A 20,152-nucleotide genomic window follows, 5' to 3' on the forward strand; every position below is an offset into this window, starting at 1 on the left:
TTTTTTGAGATTCTTCCTCTCCCACCCCATTTGTGTTTTTCAATTGAGGAAAGTAGCGCAACGCAGAATTAGGGACAAAGGAGAGCACCCGGCTTAAACAAAAAGTAGGGCCAAAGGTGGCATTTGCAGTATCAGGAGAAAGGGGCCTACCTGAAGGGCTGTAGACCTTTAAATACACCTACACAGGTCTACACTGAGCAGACGAGGGTTGTGGAGGAGGTCTCGACCTCCATCTCTATTAATGCAACAAATACGTAAACAAAGTTCACTAAGGGCCGCGCTTTGATTCCCTCCATTTTCCCGCATGCAGCCATCCGGGCTTGCCTCCCGAGTGCCTTGTTGTGATTTTGGACCAGCCACTTACAATCTCCCGACCCGTACAGTTTCCCCATCTGGACAATGATTATATGCTCCCCTCCTCCCAGGACATATCAAACCTAATCGGGAAGGATTCGATTAGGCTCGATAAGAGCGTTAAGTCATCGGTCACGAGCCAGGCGAAATGACTAATGATGTCTACTCCTCTCCCGCCAAGTTAAAACCTCCCGGTGGCCCACACTCTCAGGATTGGTTCCGGGAGGGGCGTGGCCAGGTCACTGAAAGCCACGCCCCCAGACGTGGGGCAGCCTTCGCCGCGCCCAACCCTGCGGCCCAGGGAAGGGACCCAGCAATGACGTCTCATAACCACTCCCAATGTAACCCTCCGCCAAGCGAGAAAGTAGTCCCCAGCCCATAGCGGACTCCGTCACCCATACTTGGCGACATATAAAATCCTAGACTCTCTCCGGACTGGACTATGGTTCTGAGGCCTCAGGGCGACCTTCCGACACACCGGAAAGCTGTCTTTCTCTGGGTCGGCGTAGGAAGTAGTTCCGGCCTACGGTGGGCCGATGGGTCCCTCCGCAGCGGGGGAAAGAGGATGGCGACCTCGTCGATGCCGGAGTCGGAAAGAAGCACGGCTACGAAAGCGTCAGGTGAGCGTCTGGTAGAGTCAGGTCGCCCCACTGCACCCTGCCGCGAAGTGGGGCCAGAATACGGGGATAGCCGGCGGCGAGCTCCCGGGCCGGCGGGGCTGTCCGAACAGGGCCCCGGGGTCCCAGGCCCTTTAGTCGCTCTCGCACTTGCCTGAGCGGAAACCCGGCGCCGCCACAAGATGGCGTCGGGCCTGGAGCGCAGGCAGCGCCGGGGACAGCCCCGAGTCGCCAGGCCCCGGGACCGTCGCTGTCAGCCCCCTCCGCATGGGAACCAGGGGAGGGGGGGAGCGAGCCACTGACCCAGGGGGCCTGCGGGCTGTACCACCGACCCTGCACCCGGGGGGACTCGGGGGGCCGAAGGGCTGAACCACTGAGCCCGGACAGGGCTCTTAGAGCGAACCACGCTGCAGGAATCATGGAGGGGAGACGAGGAGGGTCAAGATTACCGGCCACTGACCATCCTCCTGGGGCTGGGGAAAGGCTCTAGACTGGGAGGCCAGGCTTCTCGGTCCGGTTTTCCCAAAGCTCCTGTCTCTGTACACGAGAAAGCCCCTCCCCGTCGGGGACTCCGTCATTGCACCTGCGAAATGGGCACACGGGTGCAGCTGGGTGGGCCGTGGTTGCCGGGGCCGGGAAGGAGGCCCACCTGTTCCAGCCCGGGTCACCTCTTCTGGCAGAGTGAAGGATCCAGACCCTGCGAGTCCCTGTCAGGCGGCCCCCCGAGCCGATGGAGGAGAACGAAGTGGAGAGCAGTAGCGACGCGGCCCCTGGGCCTGGCCGGCCCGAGGAGCCCTCTGAGAGCGGCTTGGGCGTGGGCACGTCTGAAGCCGTGTCGGCCGACAGCAGCGACGCCGCGGCCGCCCCGGGGCCGACTGAGGCCGACGACTCTGGCGTGGGGCAGAGCTCCGACCGCGGCAGCAGCTCTCTGGTATGGACCGTGCTGGCCGGCGTGGGTGGAGGCAGGGACCGCAGGCAGCATGCCTAGCAGCCAAGGGCAGCAGTCAGAAAGGCTGGCTTGTAACTAATATTTGGTTTTGGTTTACTGTGTGTCAGGCACCATGCCAAGCCCCTAACATGGATTTTCTCATTTAAGCCTCATACCTTGTAAGGCATATCACTCTTTTCCACATCTTACAGGGCCCAGAGAGCAAGCCGACAGAGCCAAGGTTCAAATCTAAGCAGTGGCCTTACCCATTCCACTCTCTTCCTTCTTTGAGATGCAGGTGTCCTGGTTCAAGTCTTACCTCTACCTCCGATTCACTGGGAGACCTCTTTGAGCCTCATTCTTCTGTCTGTAAAATGGAGCAGGAATGCCTGCCTCATAGAGAATACTCTTGGAAATGCTTTGTAAAACTGTCTCCTTCTGGCTCTGCCATTCCTGGCTTTGTGATCTTGGACATGCTACCCCACTTCTAGCTCTCAGTTTTCTCATCTGTAGAGTGGGAATGATAAATACATATGCCTCAATAGGGCTTTTGTGAGGATTAAATGAATTAGCATATACAGAGCAATAGAAACAGTGCTCAGCACATAGTAAGCACTCAGTAAATATTAGCCATTACCATTGTTATTATCTGCAAGATAATGATTTCCAGGACATCACATTGTGGAGCTGCACGATGATGGACCCCATTTTGGGGTCCAGGATTTCATTAATTCAGCAGAGATGGGCCTACCGTGTGCCCAGCTTGTGCTGGACCCGGGGGATACAGCAGGACACAAGACAGATGTGAGCCCGGCCTTAATGGAAAGTACCGTCTGACCTAGAACATATTACTCTAGAGTGAACCATAACGGAGGGGACACAGACAACTGCGGCACTGAGGACAGAGGGGTCCTACTCTGGCCTTGGGGGTCAGGGTTAACTTCCTAGAAGAGGTACCAAGTAAATGGTGGTGAGAAGGCTGGGCAGGAATTAGCCATGGTGCAACGCTGGGAAGCATTTCAGACAGAGGAAATAGCTAATTCAAAGGCCCAGTGAAAATAGCTCTGCCTGGTTGTTGTGTGGGTGTGGGGATTATGGGGCCTCTTACCTGACCAGAGCCAGGGACCCTGAGATTTGTTCTTGTGTGGCTCTGTGACTGGAGGGCTTCTGCTGGTCCTTTGTGGGGCTGACAGCGTGGATGCCTCTACTCACCGTGGCCAAGGAGCTCTATCTAGTGGGTGGCAACTGGCCCTGCTCCATCCGTGGCTCCTAAAATCCCCTGTTTCCAATCACCCAGGAGGAAGTATCTGAGAGCAGCTCCAGCACAGACCCCCTGCCCCATGGCTACCTCCCTGATTCCTCTTCTGTGTCCCGTGGGCCAGTGGAGGGAGTGACAGGCGGCCCCCCAGCACTGGTGCACTCCAGCGCTCTCCCAGACGCCAACATGCTGGTGTCCGACTGCACGGCTTCTTCCTCGGACCTGGGCTCAGCCATTGACAAGATCATCGAGTCCACCATCGGGCCAGACCTAATCCCAAGTGAGTCAGGCAGAGGGCAGTAAGAGCTGACCCACAGGGGTCTTCCTGTGGGGTCCAGCAGAACCAACCATGCAAACTTGGACACATAACCCTGCCACTCTAAGCGTATGATGGGGGAATGGTAGCCTCTGTCTCGTAGTGGTAAGTGAGGTGAGGATTTAATAAGACAGTTCAGTGTAGTGCCTGGCATGGGCATGTGATAAACACTCAATAAATATAGAAATAATAATACCTAATTTGTACTGGAGTTCGTTCCAAGCACTTTACATATGGTAGCTCATTAATCCTCCCAGTGACCCCCAAAAAGCTGGATGCTATTATCATCCTCACAGTCGAGATGAGAGTTTTGAGGTACAGAGGACCCACTGCAACCAGCAGGTGTTGGGCCATGGGCTCAGACGGTCTGACTCCAGATTCTGTACTCGTGATTGACCACACCGTACCTTCTGTTGTTAATGGTGTAAAGGCCACAGTCTTCAGATGGTCCTGGGGTGGTGTGGAAAGCCAACCCTGATAAAGTGGTGCAGGGGCTAGGCCTTGACCTTGGAGAGGTTTGGAGACAGGAAGGGAGACTCTCCAGGTTTAGTGGTCAGAGGTGGGGCAGCTGGGGTAGCCATGGCATCTGTGTGACCGTAGGCCAGCTCCTGGGCCAGCGTGTCATGCACACTAGACCTCCCAACAGTCCTGTTCTGGGTGGGGGCGTGGACAGGGGCAGGGCACAGATGAGGCTCAGGGGGGCAATGCAGCTGGTTCATAGTTGCATGGGTGAGCCAGAATGAATATGGGCGGTGACAGTTGTCATTGTCAGCTGGGAATCCCCTCCCCCCATCTCTGCCCAGGCTGCATCACCGTAACCAGTGCTGAGGATGGCGGAACCGAGACTGCCCGGTACCTGATCCTGCAGGGCCCGGACGATGGTGAGACCCCAGGCAGCAGACCCAGGGCGCCCTGCAGGGGGCGAGGGAGTTGGAGAGGGAGGCTCCGCCACAAACTCACCGTGTGATCCTAGCAGGTCGTCCTCTGCTCTGGGCCCTAGTTTCCCCACTGCCACTCTGGTGGGGGGTTGGGTTCTAGGATCCCTGGGCCTGCCTGGGAGGGACAGCTGTTGCTCATGGCCAACCTTCCCCTCCACCCCCCTGCCCTCCGACTCCCTCACCCACCCACAGGTGCCCCCATGGCTTCGCCGATGTCCAGTTCCACCTTGGCCCACAGCCTGGCAGCCATCGAGGCCCTGGCTGACGGCCCCACGTCCACATGCCTAGAGCCCCCCGAGGAGGCACGGGGGAGGCCCAGCTCCCCAGCACAGCCGCCCCCAAGCTCTGGTACCGAGGAGCCAGACCTGCAGAGCCTGGAGGCCATGATGGAAGTGGTGGTGGTACAGCAGTTCAAGTGCAAGATGTGCCAGTACCGGAGCAGCACCAAGGCCACGCTGCTTCGCCACATGCGGGAGCGGCACTTCCGACCAGGTGCGTTGACGGCGGCCTGCCTGGCTGGGGCTATGCGGGTGGCGGGGGGGTGGGGGGTGCCGCCAGCCAGACGTGGCAAGCTTCTCTTCTCTTCACAGCAGCAGCAGCAGCAACCGCAGCCGGTAAGAAGGGGCGTCTGGTAAGGAAGTGGGGTACCTCTGCCAAGACCCCAGACGAAGAGGGGCCAGAGGAGGAAGATGATGATGACATTGTCGACGCTGGTGCCATTGACGACCTAGAGGGTAGGCCACCTTAGCTCCCAGGAGTGCCATCCCCATCCCCATCCCCATCCCCATCTACAAATACCGAATTCCCTCTGGCCCACATGGAGGGCTGGGAAAGAGGAATTGGTACACATGTGTGCCTCCGGTATAAAACAGAGGAGTTGGGGCTCTGGGGTCAGGACCTCTGTGTGCGGTTGTGGAGACTGCACACTGAAAAAGAGCACCACCTTTAAGAGGGCCACGTTCACATTTGTTCAACAGAAATAGAATAAGCTGCATGTGAACTTCTTACATAGCTTTGTAGCTATGTTTTAAAAAGGTAAACAAAAAGATAAAATTAAGCTTTATCAGAATTATCAGTGGGTTGTTTTACTTTGCGTTTTTATACTAGTCTTCTGAAAGCCAGTGTGTATTTTACACTTAATTATCTGTTACTGAAAAAAAAAAAAATATGTGTTAGTGTAGACAAGGCACAAGTTCTTGGTCATTGCATATGGCCAGTGGCTCCTGCACTGGATAGCATAGTCGTCACACTTTGTAGACTTCATTGTTTATTTCAATTATCTTCTAACAATGGCTATGAAGTGTTTTAAGAAACGGGCACCTTTTTCTAATTTTCATAGTGGAGCGCTGCCTGAGTTGGCGGTAGGAGTCAGGAAAGGTGCAGAGAAAGGGGCTTGGAGAGAGGCACTCATAGTCAGCTAGTGGGAGGCCAGGAGGGCTTTTTGGAGGGAGGCATCACTGGTTGATAGGCTTGAAAGAGGAGTAGGCAGGGATGGGAAGTGGGCCTCTTCCTAGGGAAGTTGGGCCAGGGATTAGGGCTGAAAGGGCGGGTCCGGCACTGATGCCCACCTTTGCTTGCGGCCCCCACAGAGGACAGTGACTACAATCCGGCCGAGGATGAGCCCCGGGGCCGGCAGCTACGGCCCCAGCGCCCTACTCCCAGTACCCCAAGACCCCGAAGGAGACCTGGCCGGCCTCGGAAGCTGCCTCGCCTGGAGACCGCAGACCTCTCAGATGGTGAGAGTTGGTCACGTTGGGGCCGTGTGGGGGGCTGAGGGATGGCCTCCTTCCCTGCTTGCTTCTGTGGAGCCCTGGGAACTGAGGGTGCCACTCAGGGCAGCACATATCAAGTCAGGGTGACCTGAAGGCTGCCTCATAAAGGGACGGCCCTCCGAGACCAAGCTTGAGAAACCCCGATAAGCAATATATCAGCTTTGTGACAGGGCCTCTCGGTGGTAAGACGTTGGAGCGCGGGAGAAGTTTAAGTCTTTATACTTGAACTAAGAAGATAAGTTATAAGTGTGATTACTGAAATGAGAACAAGTCTGAGGGCTGAAACTGTGTCCAAGAAACACTGGCTTGGAGCATTACAGGCTGGGGACTAGAAAGCACGATCATGGCCATGAATGGCTCCACCACCTACTGGCTGTGTGACTCAGAGTGTGTTATTGTGCCTCTCGAATCCCCTGTTCCCTTGTTAGGAATGGAGGTGATAGCATCTGGCTTTTCGGGATCGCTTTAAGGGGTAAACATACACACACACACAAAAACACATGATAACTGTTTTTGTATGTGCTGTATAGGGGAGATTGTTACACATTTTCAGTGTCTTTTTTAAGAATAGCGTTTTATTAAGGTCTGTATGGGAAGGCACACACATCCTAAGTGCAAGGCTTAGGGAATTTTCACAAGATGAATGCGCCTGTGTAGCTGAGCATCCCAATCAAGAAGCAGGATGTTGCCAGCATTGTCTATGTCACTTTTAATTTTTAAAACATTGCATTGGAATACAATGGATGTTTTTGAATAGGTAGCACATTCAGACTGTTCAGACTTCAAAAGGTTAGGAGTGCGTACAGTGATGCTCTGTCTTCTCTCTTCCTCCCATCTGCCCTCCAGCCACCCGGCCTCCCTAAAGAAAGCCAATGTTAAAGTACTGCTGTCGTTCCCAGACTCTAGAATGTTCCCATGAGGTCACTAGAGCAGCACTTATCGTCTCCATCTGACAGATGGGAAAATGAGACTCAGAGAGGCGCGAGGAGGCACCGAAGTCTGGTGTCAGAGCTGAGCTGGCATGCGGGTCTCTTGACGGGGAGGTCGCCAGCTCTCTTGCTGCTGCCGCAGACCGTCCTGTTTAAGTTGTGCCATCTAGCAGCATGTCAGTTGCAGGAGGGGCCTGCGTCTGTCCCACGGCCTGACGTGCCCATCAGTGGTCTGTGACAGTGGTTGAAGGAAGTATTTTGGCTGGCCTCTGGCACACCTGTCCACGTCTGTCCTGGTGCGTCCGTGGCTGATTTGCCACCGTGTGCACGACAGGTGTGGAAGGAGAGCCTCTAGTGAGTTCCCAGAGCGGACAGAGCCCACCAGAGCCTCAGGACCCCGAGGCACCCAGCTCCTCCGGCCCGGGATGCCTGGTGGCCCTGGGCAAGGCCGATAGGGGCCCCGTGGAACCTGGCGTGAGCCAGTCGGATGCAGAGAACGCAGCCCCCTCTTGCCAGGATGAGCCCGATGCCCCACCCCGCCGCCGGGGCCGACCCTCCAGGCGCTTCCTCGGCAAGAAATACCGCAAGTATGTGGAGCAGAGATGAGGGTAGGGGGAGACAGCCCGGCGGCCCCGGCCCAGCCACACCTCTTCCCAACACCCTCCTGGCAGGTATTATTACAAGTCACCCAAACCGCTCCTGAGGCCCTTCCTGTGCCGCATCTGCGGCTCCCGCTTCCTGTCCCATGAGGACCTGCGCTTCCACGTCAACTCCCATGAGGCCGGGGACCCCCAGCTCTTCAAGTGCCTGCAGTGCAGCTATCGCTCCCGGCGCTGGTCCTCGCTCAAGGTGCGCGGCGGGGAAGGGCAGGCGCGGCACGGGACCAACGTGAGGGTGCCAGGAGGGAGTGGAGTTGACGGGTCGTTCGCTGGCACCTTCTGCCCCTTCGCAGGGCACGTGCCTGGGCCGCTGCCGTGCTGAAGGAGCTGGGGGGGGAGCCGCGGGCACTTCCGCAGACTGCACGCGGCATAGTGGCGTCGCATCTTCCGGGGGGCTGTTCACCACACGCACTGGCAAATGGCAGGGAAACGGGCTCTCCCTAATTCTGTGTGTTAGAAAGTTTTCCGGTAGGTGGCCGTAAGGTGTCTCCAGAAAGGGGCTCTTTTTTTTATCATTTACCCAAAAGCACCAGTGGGCTTGCTGTGACGCTGAGCCGTTTTTATCCAGTACCTGGGCCTGGCAGGCAGGCACGCTCGGGTTCCAGGCTTGCGCAGCCTGGAGAGACTGTAGGTATCAATAGTGCCATTTTAGTGACCCAGGAAACCGTGGCTTGGCCAAAGTGAGGCAGAGAATTGGCCGCTGTGGGGAGTGGGGGCCACCTGAAGCACAGCTGGTCAAAGCCCCCGTGCTTTCTGCACGCGGTAGTTCCTCCCCAGACAGGGCCCCGTGACCTGGAAGTTGTTCTCTGGAGCCCTACCGGGGCTGGGTTGTGCCAGAGTACGCTGGGGCCGTGCCGCTTGGGTTTGGCTCCAAGCTCCACTGTTCACAGGGTCACTGTGGGACCCCAGCACGTCCCTTCCCTGTGAGCCTCAGTTTCTGCCTCTGTCAGATGGTGAGCTGGCACAGGGCCTGGTGCCAAGTAGGGTAGGTGCCCGTGTTGGGGAGAGTCCCCAGCCCTCACAGGCTCCGGCCCTTCCTGCACTCGTTCTGGGAGCAGCTCTGAGGCTGTGGGCACAGGTTGGGGGGGAGGGGGAGGCCAGCCCCAGCCCACTGCCCTCTTGCCTCTGTCCTAGGAGCACATGTTCAATCATGTGGGCAGTAAGCCCTACAAGTGTGGCGAATGCAGCTATGCCAGCGTCTACCGGAAGGACGTAGCCCGGCACGCAGCCGTGCACAGCCGAGACCGGTCAGTGTGCGTGGGTGGGGTGGGCCAGGGCAGGAAGCAGAGGCCCGGCGTGACCACATTCCCCCTTTACTGAGCACCTGCTCTGGGCCACACTATTCACAGCACGTCACAGACCTGCGAAAGATAAGGCCGTTCATCCCAGCTCATGTGGCTCAGAGCCAGTAGCAGGGCCTGAAGGGTTCTTGTTCCGTCTCTTCCCTGCTATGAGCTTTGTAAGATGGGGATAGTCATTGTTGAGGGGATTAAAAGGAGCTCAGTAAATGATCTAAAGATCTTGCAGACTCCCGACTCTCAGCACTGACAGAGCAGACATGGGACAGATGGGTGGAGGAAAATCCTTAGGGGCCCTGTGATTGCTCACTACGTTGTCGTTAGATCTACAGCTTTGGGAAGGAGTTCACTCTGGTTAGGATGGTACGTGAGCAGAGGTCGGATACAGGATTTCAGGAGAAAAGTGACTTTCAAATTGTGCTTGTGGGAAAGGCTGTTCTCCATGATGCTAATGGGTTTTCTTAAGAAAAGGGGAGAGCGGAAGTAAGATTAGGGACACCAGGTTGAACACGTGCTTCGCCAGCTCTTTTCTACAGGACTTCTCGGGGCCTTTAAAATGCACGTGTATTTTGTGACAGGAAGAAGGCACCATTCTAGAATTTGTTTACAGCGTGCCTCTTAGCATTTCCTAGCAAACTCCACTTGGGGAAGCCCTATTCTGAGAGAAGGGCTTGGCTGGGCAGAAGGGACACTCGGGGCTGAGATGGTCCGGTCAATGTGAGAGAGTTTGTGGTGGGGTTGGGGAAGCAGTGGTCTAACCCCTATGCCTTTCTCCCTCAGGAAGAAGAGGCCAGATCCGGTGAGTCTGGGGCCTGGCCCGGGAAGGGAGCCTGCTTGAGGGCTGCTTATCAGGTGGGGGCAGGAGGTGAGGTCTCCCCCTCTCTCCTCCCCTTCTCTCTTCATCTGGTCCTGTCTTGTCCCTTCCCAGACTCCGAAGCTGAGCTCCTTCCCGTGCCCTGTGTGTGGCCGTGTGTACCCCATGCAGAAGAGACTCACACAGCACATGAAGACACACAGCACTGAGAAGCCCCACATGTGTGACAAGGTGGGTGGGGCCAAGGGCTGGGGGCAGGGACTCAGGGTCTCCCTAGGCAATCTCCCATCTCTAACTCACCCTACCCCTCACAGTGTGGAAAGTCCTTTAAGAAGCGCTACACCTTTAAGATGCACCTGCTCACACATATCCAGGCTGTCGCCAACCGCAGGTATATCCCTAAGGAGGCCCCTGGGGCTGGAGCACCCCACCCGACCCCACCACTGAGCTTTCCTCCAACCACCTCCAGGTTCAAGTGCGAGTTCTGTGAATTTGTTTGTGAGGACAAGAAGGCACTGCTGAACCACCAGCTGTCCCACGTCAGCGACAAGCCATTCAAATGCAGCTTTTGCCCCTACCGCACCTTCCGAGAGGACTTCCTGCTCTCCCATGTGGCTGTCAAGCACACAGGTCAGGCCAGCCCCACCCTGGCCTGAGGGCAAGTTGGTGAACCCTCCACTTGCCATGCCCCTAGGCGGCAGGCTCTGCTCTGTCCTCTTCCTCCCCCTCCACAGCCAGCCGGGCTTCTCAGGTATCAGGACATCCCCTCTGGGGTGTCACCCGCTCTCCTGGGCTAAGCCAGCTCTTCTCTGTGTGGCCAAGGGCTAACTTGCTATGAGAGGGAGTCCGAGCACCTACCATGTGGTGGTTGCCAAAGTGCCCGTTCTGTTTGTGTCTGGAGCCCTGTCTGTACTGGGCGCTGGGTGCTGGGGAAGAAGTGTTTCTGGAGGCCCCAGTCTCACACGTGAAGTAGGAGAAGCAGCGTCACATGCTCGGCCTGCAGAACGTGGACAGAACAGTTGGTTCTTTCTCCTCCTCGGCGCGCAGCCCTCTGATGGGCACACTAGAGATGAGACACCGTAGTGGGCCAGATCCCTGTCTGCCCGGGAGGGATGGTTCGTAAGAGAAGTGTGTGGCCACCTGACATGAAAATAAGACGCTCCTGGGAAGGCTGGGAGTGCCGGAGGTGGGCCTGGTTCCTCTCTGTCCTGGCCCACCAGATCGGACAGCGGCATGTGTTGGGAGCGAAGCCCCAGGAGTGAATCCCTCAGAGGGGTCCTTGGGACCACGGAAGGCTTCCCGGAGAGGGTGGGGAAGCCTAAGCGTCCCTTCCCGTGTGCCTGCAGGGGCCAAGCCCTTCGCCTGTGAGTACTGCCATTTCAGCACCCGGCACAAGAAGAACCTCCGCCTGCATGTACGGTGTCGGCACGCAAGCAGCTTCGAGGAGTGGGGGCGGCGCCACCCTGAGGAGCCCCCTTCCCGCCGTCGCCCCTTCTTCTCTCTGCAGCAGATTGAGGAGCTGAAGCAGCAGCACAGCGCGGCCCCCGGGCCACCCGCCAGCTCCCCAGGGCCTCCTGAGGTAAGCTCCGCCAAGAAGGCAGCAGACAGAAGGGGCTGGGGAGCATGGGCCAGGATGACCGTGTCCTGTCACCCCTCCAGTCCCTGGCATCCTCATTTACACACTGAGGCAACAAAATGGCCCCAGCTTCTCCAGTTGAGCAGATGGGGTCACACACATGTCAGCCCTAAGCTCAGAGTGGGCGTGACTTTCCAGTGCTAGTAATAGAGCGTGGAAATATGAGTTTAATTGTGGCAATAGTTCATTTTTCTCTTGCATAAAAGAAGTCCAAAGGTTAGCAGTTTAGAGCTAGTTTGGCAGCTCTGTGGTCAGTCATCAGGGACCAAGTTCTCTCAATATTTTTTCCCAGCCATCCTAGGCATACGACTTTCATCTTTGTGGTTGCCTCATGGTCCAGTATAGCTGCAGGAGCTCCAGCCTTCTAGCCACATCCCAGGCAAGAAGCAGGAGGAAGGGATGGGAGAAGGGCAGAAAGGAAGCCTGCCATCTCTCCCATCTGTCTTCCTCGTGAACTTAACCGGAAGCTCCTGCTTAGCCACAAGGCCACACTTTACCTAGCTGCAAGGCAGGCCGAGAAGTATAGTCTCATAGCTGAGTATACCACCTACTCTTTTTGTGCCCCAGAAGATGGACCACTGCGATGTGCTGGTAGAACACAGCCTCTAGTGTCAGTCTTGTGTTCAGACCCCAGTTCTGCTACTTACTCGCTGTGGGATCTTAAGCAATCGCTTCATTTCTCTGAGCCTCGGTCAGTTCATCTGTGGCACCAAGCTGATAAATACCTGGCATTGTAGTTGTGTGAAGGTGAGACAAGCTGGCAGATGTGAAGTGCCTGACACACAGGAGGTGCTTGGTAACCAGTGCTCGAATCTGAGCTGCCCCCTCTCAGGTTTGGCCACATCCCCACCCCGCAGGTTCCCCCAGAGGCAGCACCTTTCCAGGCACCTGAGACCCCCCCACTGCTCTGTTCCGACACCCTTGGTGGCGCCACCATCATCTACCAGCAAGGTGAGCCCTGGGGGAGCGGGGGAGCCTGGGGAGCGGGGCAGGGGCGGGGCACGTGCTGGGGCTGGAGGAGGGAGAGAGGGGGCCCCGGCCCATCCTAAGACTCAGGTCTCACCCGACCCAGGAGCTGAGGAGTCAACGGCAATGGCCACGCAGACAGCCTTGGATCTGCTGCTGAACATGAGTGCTCAGCGGGAGCTGGGGGGCACAGCCCTGCAGGTGAGCTGCCCGGGGCCGCCACCGCCTCCCCCGTGCCTCCACCTTAGGTCCCCGCTGTGCACTGGACACTGGGAGGGGAGGAGGGTGGTGAGGCAGACATGCCCTGCCCTCGGGGCGTGCCCAGTTAACCGGGAGACAGTCCACTGAAACCCTGTGGGCAAACAGAGGAGGGGGACCCACTGTGCCAGGGAGGTCAGAGGGGCTTCCGCTCAGCTCCAGTCACCAGCGGCCTCTGCCAGGCTGAGCGGTAAGCGCTGCTCTCATGGCTTCTGGGGTCCTGCTGGTTCAGGTCTCCTAGCTCTGCGGCCGCCCTGTACTGCAGGTCCCGGCCAGCTTCTCATCCAGCCTAGCACCCTCGTTCCGTGACACCCCCTCCCGCGGCCCGGAGGCTCCCAAGGCTCCCTCCCCTCTAGCCTGTCTTAGCCCTGAACCTCATGCCCAGCAGACCCCCTGCCCCCAGCTCATCATCTTCACTTCTGCCGCCTTCTGGCCGCCTGGGGTCACCCTTCCACTACCCCCGCCCTGCCCGCACTGCACACCCCACACTCCTCTAAGGTAGGGAGAGGTTTGTTATCGGTCTCCCAGCCTCTCGAAAAGATGTAGAATGTGTGTTGAGATGATAAATTCCAGGAACTGGGAGCAATGATGTGCGTCCAGGGGCTGGAGGGCAGACAGAACTCTGTGGAGGGGGGAGCCTGGTGTTGGGCCTGGGGACCTCCGTAGGGTTTCATTATACCTTTGGGGGTGTTTGGAAGTTCTACGTTTTTAGTTAGTTAAATCGGTCTTTCATGGTTTTTGCCTTTGATATCATCCCTAGAAAGGCCTGTAATCACCCCAAGATTATATAAACATTTGTATATTCTTCTTAAGGTTTCTTTCTGCTTAGGGTTTCACTTTTTTACACTTAAAATCTTTACTCCACCTGGAATTTATTTTTGGTGTATACAGAAAGGTAGGGGACTCGCTTTATTTTTTTTTTCCCAAAAGTTGTACAGTGTAGTATATCAAATCTTCCCCTGTGGTTGGAAATGTCTGCTTTATCACGTTCTAGATTCCCATATTTATAGGAGCCCATTTCTATACAAGTTCTGTTTTATTGCTGTCTGTTGTTCTCATGCCAGTTTTTTTTTTTTTTTTTAATCTGATTACAAAAACATATGTTAAACCAAAATGACCATTAGGAAATGTTCTATACAGAAAGTGAAAGTCCTTAACAACCCTCCCCCGCCCCCCCCCCGCCCCACCGCCGCCAGCGGCAAATAGGCATTTCTCCAGTTTTGACCATGTACACGCTAACATGGAGACATTGTTTCTAAAAAAGATGGGATCACACAATTCATGCTCATCAACACCTCCACTTCTGCTTGCTCTGGAGTGTGTGAGGCGTGGCCTGGCCGGCACGCAGAGTCCTCTCTGTTACTGTTCCCATTTCACATCCCCAGGCCACTACACCGTAGAGATGCTGTGAGCGCGTTCGGTCCTGTATTGCTTGGGTTTCCAGCTTTTTGTCAATCAGGGCAGTGCTTTAGTGCACATTTCAGGTGGTCCTAAAACATTCTTTAGTTGTAAAAAAAGCCTCCTAGAAGTAGAATTGGTGGGTCTGAAGGTGTGAAGCCTCGTAAAAAGACAGTTTATGTGACCACCTCTAGAATTGCGCTCCCTTCCACCCTTGCCAACACTTGGATATCCCGAGCTTTAGAAATGTCTTCCGCATGGCAGAAGTATGATTCATGGTTTTGGTTTTTTTTATATATAATTTTATAACCGTAAATGAGTTTGAACTATGTTCGTAGACCATTTTATTTTCTGACTTGTGTCCTGTATCTGTTTTTCTGTTGTTGGTGTTTTTAGCGTCACTTTGCAGGAGCTCTTTGCAGATGAGGGAGACTCCCCTTTTCTCGTATTTATTGTTAAATACCCCCTCCCCCCATTTCTTCATTTTCTAATTGCAGTTTATGGTTTGTTTTGCTGTAGGCTTTAGCACCTTTTTGTCATGATTATAGAAAAATCTTCCCACCCCAGGTCATAAAATATCCATCCACATTTTCTTTTCGTATACTTAGAGTTTTATTACATTTCGGTCTTTAATCTATTTGAAGCAGGCTCTGGAGCAAGATGTGAGGTCAAGCTTTTTTCTTCTTAAATGGTTTGCTAGCTGTCCCTTTACCAGGGTTTCTCAATCTTGGCCTTTTGTGCCAGATAGTTCTTCGTTGTGGGGGCTATCCTGTGCGTTGTGGGGTTGTCAGCTGCATCCCTGCAGATAACTCCTAGGTGCCAGGACCACCCCTCTTCCGATTGTGACCACCAAAGAATGTCTCCAGATGTTGCCCGACACCCAGGGAGGGCAGGGTTGCTCTCCCCGGGTCTTGTTTCTTTGCAGGTGCCAGGCAGGGCTGGGAGAGCCAGGGTGTGTTTTAGATCACACAGTGGGGGTTGTACAAATGAGTGGTGGTGGCACGGGCCCTGGCCAGTGTGGGTGAGCTGTGAGGCCCTGCGTGCCAGCCTCTGTACCTGCTTGTAACACCCTCCGGTTCCCTCACAGGTGGCCGTGGTGAAGTCGGAGGACGTGGAAGCAGAGTTAGCCTCCCCTGGCGAGCAGCCTTCCCCGGCAGGTGCCTCTCCCCAAGTGGTCACCCTCCACGTGGCAGAGCCGGGGAGCAGCCTGGCAGCGGAGAGTCAGCTGGGTGCCCCCGACCTGCCCCAGATCACCCTGGCACCCGGTCCATTTGGTGGGACTGGCTACAGTGTCATCACAGCACCCCCTATGGAGGAGGGGACATCGGCTCCTGGCACACCTTACAGGTGAGACCTGCTGCCCGCAAGACCCCCTGCAGCCATTTATAAGGTATGCTGGGAGGTGCCAGAGAAGGGCTCTGCCTGCTCGAGCTTAGTTGGCAGGAGGCAAAAATCCTAATACATACCATGTGATTAGCCATCGGAGTCTCTCTTATTAGGAGGTTGGAAGCTACTATTTCTTGGTCTCTTAGATGTTCCAGGCACTAGACCTAAACACCTAGACATTTGGTGCACTCACCAAAACCATTCTCGTGAGATCCAGGTGTCCCTCATCTCACAGGTGAGGAAGTAGGCCAGGGACATTGAATAACTTACCTAAGGTCAGATATGTAGTGAGGAGTCGAACTTTGGGTTTCAAAACCATGTGCTCTTTGTTCTGGGTGATCCCTGAACACACCTGGGTGATTCCAGTTCTGACCTCCAGAGCCAGCTCAGGCTCCTTGCCGGCATTGGAGGCCTGACAGCTGCCCTGTGTCCTCCACACCCAGCAAGTTCAGGGCAGAAAGACTGTATGCTCGCTGCACTCCTGGGCAGCCTAAGAAAGCCCTTAATCCAAGCACCAAAGTACCACAGTGTGTGGCTGGGGTGGAAAGCAGGACCCCTGGGCTGGCGGCAGGCAGCCCAGTCTCCACATCTGCCCTCCACTCTCGGCCCCTGCTTGCCTCCCGCGCTGGCCCGCCCGCTGCCGCACTCGGCCAGACCCGGGCTGGAGCGCTGGGCTTCGCTGCCTCACCGCCATCATCCCTCAGTTGATGACTTTCTCGGGGAAGAGGACTCCTGTGGCCTTCCATCCCCTCCTAGAACCCCACCTCACTCCTCCCCCCCCCCTCGGTGCCCACAGCGAGGAGCCCCCAGGGGAGGCAGCCCAGGCCGTGGTCGTGAGCGACACCCTGAAAGAAGCTGGCACCCACTATATCATGGCAGCCGATGGGACGCAGCTGCACCACATTGAGGTGAGGCTTGGGGTGGCTGACCCCGCCCCCACTCCCCATCAGTCCCCCCCCCCCACCCCAATCCTCCCCAGTCCATCACGCTCCCCCATCTGTCTACAGCTGACTGCGGATGGTTCCATCTCCTTCCCGAGTCCGGATTCGCTGGCCCCTGGAGCCAAGTGGCCGCTGCTGCAGTGTGGGGGGCTGCCCAGAGATGGCCCTGAGCCCCCATCTCCAGCCAGGACCCACCGGGTGGGAGACCCCCAGGGCTCTGCCTCCCCACCTCCTACAGCCAGCAAAGCCCCGGGCCTGGTAGTACCCCCCTCGCCGCCACCTGCAGGCACGGCATCATCAAAGAAGTTTTCCTGCAAGATCTGTGCTGAAGCCTTCCCTGGCCGAGCAGAGATGGAGAGTCACAAACGAGCCCACGCCGGGCCTAGTGCCTTCAAGTGCCCCGACTGCCCCTTCAGTGCCCGCCAGTGGCCCGAGGTCCGGGTAGGTGCTGCCCCCTGGTGCTCATTTGGCCACTTGTTTGTGTAACAGACTTTAACTGAACACCGCAAGCCAGGCCCGCTGTCCCTCTCTGGGGTCGGAGAGGACTCTGTGAGGCCTCAGCATTGAGGGAGCTCTGTCTGGTGGGGAAGCAAACCAGATGGTGTGACTAATGCCCCACGGTGTCCCCAGTGTGAACAGAATGCATATGGCGGAGCAGAGACAAACCGGGAACAGGTCGTGTGGACTCGGGGTGCTGGCAACAACCAGGCTGGGCCCGTAGGGGCAAAGGCACAGGCACGGCAGCACCAGGCACATTTAGGGAAACACAAGGCATCTAGAATAGGGAACGCACACGGTACGAGGAAGGTGGTGGAGACAACATGGAGAAGGCGAGGAGGGAGTAGTTCTGGGTAGAAGGCGGGGGTCCCTTTTGAGGACCACCAGTTTTCACTGCCACCATGCACCAGATCCTCACAGCAGCTCAGTGAGGGGAGCAGGGCCTAGAACCCTAGAACATCAGGGCTGGAGGAGACCTCCAGGGAGGGGTTCCTTCATCTGAACCTGTACCTTATGTGACATGGCAGTAACCTGAATCGAAGCAGGGACAGGACTTCCTAAGTGACCTAATGGCGGGGCCTGTGACTTTGCCCTCTCTTGGCACACAGCAGCACCAGGTCTTGGTCTGGTTTGTACTTGTCACCCAGTTCTTCCATCTGAGGACAGACTCCCCAACAGTTGTCTCAGTGGGAGGCTGCTTGTCCTCACCTGGCCAGTGCCCCTGACTCTGCTCCTGCTCCAGGCCCACATGGCGCAGCACTCGAGCCTGCGGCCCCACCAGTGCAGCCAGTGCAGCTTTGCCTCCAAGAACAAGAAGGACCTGCGGCGACACATGCTGACCCACACCAACGAGAAGCCTTTTGCGTGCCATCTCTGCGGGCAGCGGTGAGGCTGGGGACAGGTGGGTAGGGGCTGCTGGGCACGTGTGACGGGACTGCCCTGAGCCTTCTTCCCTCCCCCACAGTTTCAACCGGAATGGGCATCTCAAGTTCCATATCCAGCGGCTGCACAGTCCTGATGGGAGAAAGGCGGGGACACCTACTGCCCGGACCCCAGGCCGGACCCCCACCCAGACCATCATCCTGAACAGTGATGATGACACGCTGGCCACGCTGCACAGTGAGCCACCCCTGGGAGACCAGGGTGGGTGCTGGGGCACCTCCGGTTTCCCTGGATCCGCTGTGTGAGCACCCTCTCTTCTCTGCCCAGCTGCACTCCAGTCCGGTCATGGGGTCCTGGGGCCAGAGCGGCTACAGCAGGCACTGGGCCAGGAACACATCATTGTCGCCCAAGAGCAGACAGTGACCAATCAGGTGAGAGCCTGGGTTGGGGCCCTGCTGGCAAGTCACAGGCTGGGGTGGGGGCTGGCAAGTCACAGAGCTGAGGCTAGAGCGGACTTTGTCCTGGCAGGAAGAAGCCACCTATATCCAAGAGATCACCACAGCTGATGGCCAGACAGTACAGCATCTGGTTACCTCTGACAACCAGGTGAGCACCTGCTCAGCCAGGAGAGCCCGCCCTTGCCCCTCCCCCAGACTCCACTCTGGGGAGGACCAGTACTTCCCCAACCACTCCTCTCAGGGTCTGTGCGGCTGCCATCGTTGATGGTGGGTGACCCTGGCCCCCTGCTCGATCTTCCTGGTTCAGCAGGGCCCCCAGCGCCTGCCTCTTCTCTACCCTTCTCCAGGTACAATACATCATCTCCCAGGACGGAGTCCAGCACCTGCTCCCCCAGGAATATGTCGTGGTTCCAGAGGGCCATCACATCCAGGTGGGCCAGGCCTGGGCAGGGATGGGAAAGAGGGGAGGGGTGGACAGCCTCCTCAATCACCAGATCGGCTTCCTCTCTCCAGGTACAGGAAGGCCAGATCACACACATCCAGTATGAACAGGGGGCCCCGTTCCTCCAGGAGTCCCAGGTAGGACCTTTGGGGAATCGTGCGGAGTTGGGGCACAGGCAGTACTCCTCCAAGGCCACATCTCACTGGCTTCTCCCCTCTAGATCCAGTATGTGCCCGTGTCCCCAGGCCAGCAGCTTGTCACACAGGCCCAACTGGAGGCGGCAGCACACTCAGCAGTCACAGGTATGGGGTGGGACCCTGAAAACCATGGGGACCCAGGCCCAGCTTCTGGGGCCTCAGGCTCACCGTCCTTTCCCCTCCCCTGGCAGCGGTGGCCGATGCTGCCATGGCCCAAGCCCAGGGCCTGTTTGGCACCGAAGAGGCAGTGCCTGAACACATCCAACAGCTGCAGCACCAGGGCATCGAGTACGACGTCATCACCCTGACCGATGACTGAGCCCCAAGGGCCCAACGCAGACCGTGGATATTGGGGCCAGCCATATTAGGGGTGGGGGGACCCAGTGGGACTCACCTCCCTGTTCCACCTAGGGTCTCCAGACACTGGGCAGCCAGCATCCTGTCACTCTAAGAGAGCCAGACCTGTGCTGCTGGCTTTAGGGGACAGCCATGGGCCCCAGCCAGGACATGCTGGGTGCCCTAGCCTGCAGGCAGGCTTTGGGGAGAAAAATTTATTTTTGTTTGGATGGACCCACTGGCCCCTCAGTCTCAATAAAGGGACCAGAGTCCAGTCCTGACCATCTTACTTTGTCCGCAAGGACTTGGGAAACAGAGGAAGAGCCTGTCACAGCTCCCAGGAGCTGCCAAGCCCCACAGTGCGGCCTGCCCGGCCTCTCAAAGTGCAGTGGCCCGACAGCAGGGCAGGCCCTTGGGGCAGAGGCCTGATACTGGGACAGATGGCTGAGCTGGTAAGAGCCCCCTCACCCCCCACCCCCCAGCACCTTCAGACCCTCTTCCTCCCCTGGGCTCCAGGGGAACATCTGCTCCATGCCTAGAGGTCCTCAGGACAGCTCAGCCGGGTGCCTGTCTGTACAGAGGCCATACCCTGAAGCCCATGGTGGCTCAGAGCTGCTCTTCCTCCTGACCCTTGACTGTGAAGCATACCTGGCTGCTCACTCACTGTGGTGGCTGCAGGTCAAGCAGGAGTCTAGCTCGCTACCTGGGCACACACAGCCTCCCGTCCTCTGCTCCCTAGAGGTACGAGGGCAGGCCTGGCTGTGGGAGTCTGGGACTTACAGATGGATGGTGCTGGGCTCTGGACTCTTCAGACCCGATGGACACAGGCAGAGGCCACCAGGGACCCAACTGTGGGGTCAGCAGGGCGAGA

At 57.1% G+C, this 20,152-nt stretch overlaps 1 protein-coding gene across 4 annotated transcripts; it reads left to right on the forward strand.

The window, feature by feature from the left end:
- Positions 1–704: 704 nt before the first annotated feature.
- On the forward strand, positions 705–19,555 carry ZNF335 (zinc finger protein 335). Of its 4 annotated transcripts, none has more exons than XM_053199881.1 (28): positions 705–974; positions 1,652–1,902; positions 3,197–3,437; positions 4,277–4,354; positions 4,604–4,903; positions 4,999–5,145; positions 6,001–6,147; positions 7,447–7,699; positions 7,784–7,961; positions 8,906–9,018; positions 9,850–9,868; positions 9,998–10,114; positions 10,198–10,274; positions 10,353–10,513; positions 11,230–11,462; positions 12,377–12,470; positions 12,592–12,686; positions 15,229–15,488; positions 16,324–16,435; positions 16,535–16,909; positions 17,709–17,851; positions 17,931–18,085; positions 18,176–18,279; positions 18,377–18,454; positions 18,654–18,737; positions 18,820–18,885; positions 18,969–19,050; positions 19,137–19,555. In XM_053199881.1, exons 2-28 carry the CDS (start codon positions 1,702–1,704, stop codon positions 19,262–19,264), a joined length of 4,041 nt encoding a protein of 1,346 aa, XP_053055856.1. In that variant the 5' UTR covers positions 705–974; positions 1,652–1,701; the 3' UTR covers positions 19,265–19,555. The 4 variants fall into 4 exon arrangements, with proteins under 4 accessions (XP_053055856.1, XP_053055858.1, XP_026926028.1 ...); XM_053199883.1 differs by having other exon boundaries at positions 5,005–5,145; XM_027070227.2 differs by having other exon boundaries at positions 706–974; positions 5,002–5,145.
- The last annotated feature ends 597 nt before the right edge of the window (positions 19,556–20,152 follow it).

The sequence above is a fragment of the Acinonyx jubatus genome, chromosome A3, assembly GCF_027475565.1.
Source record: "Acinonyx jubatus isolate Ajub_Pintada_27869175 chromosome A3, VMU_Ajub_asm_v1.0, whole genome shotgun sequence".
Classification (NCBI taxonomy): domain Eukaryota; kingdom Metazoa; phylum Chordata; class Mammalia; order Carnivora; family Felidae; genus Acinonyx; species Acinonyx jubatus.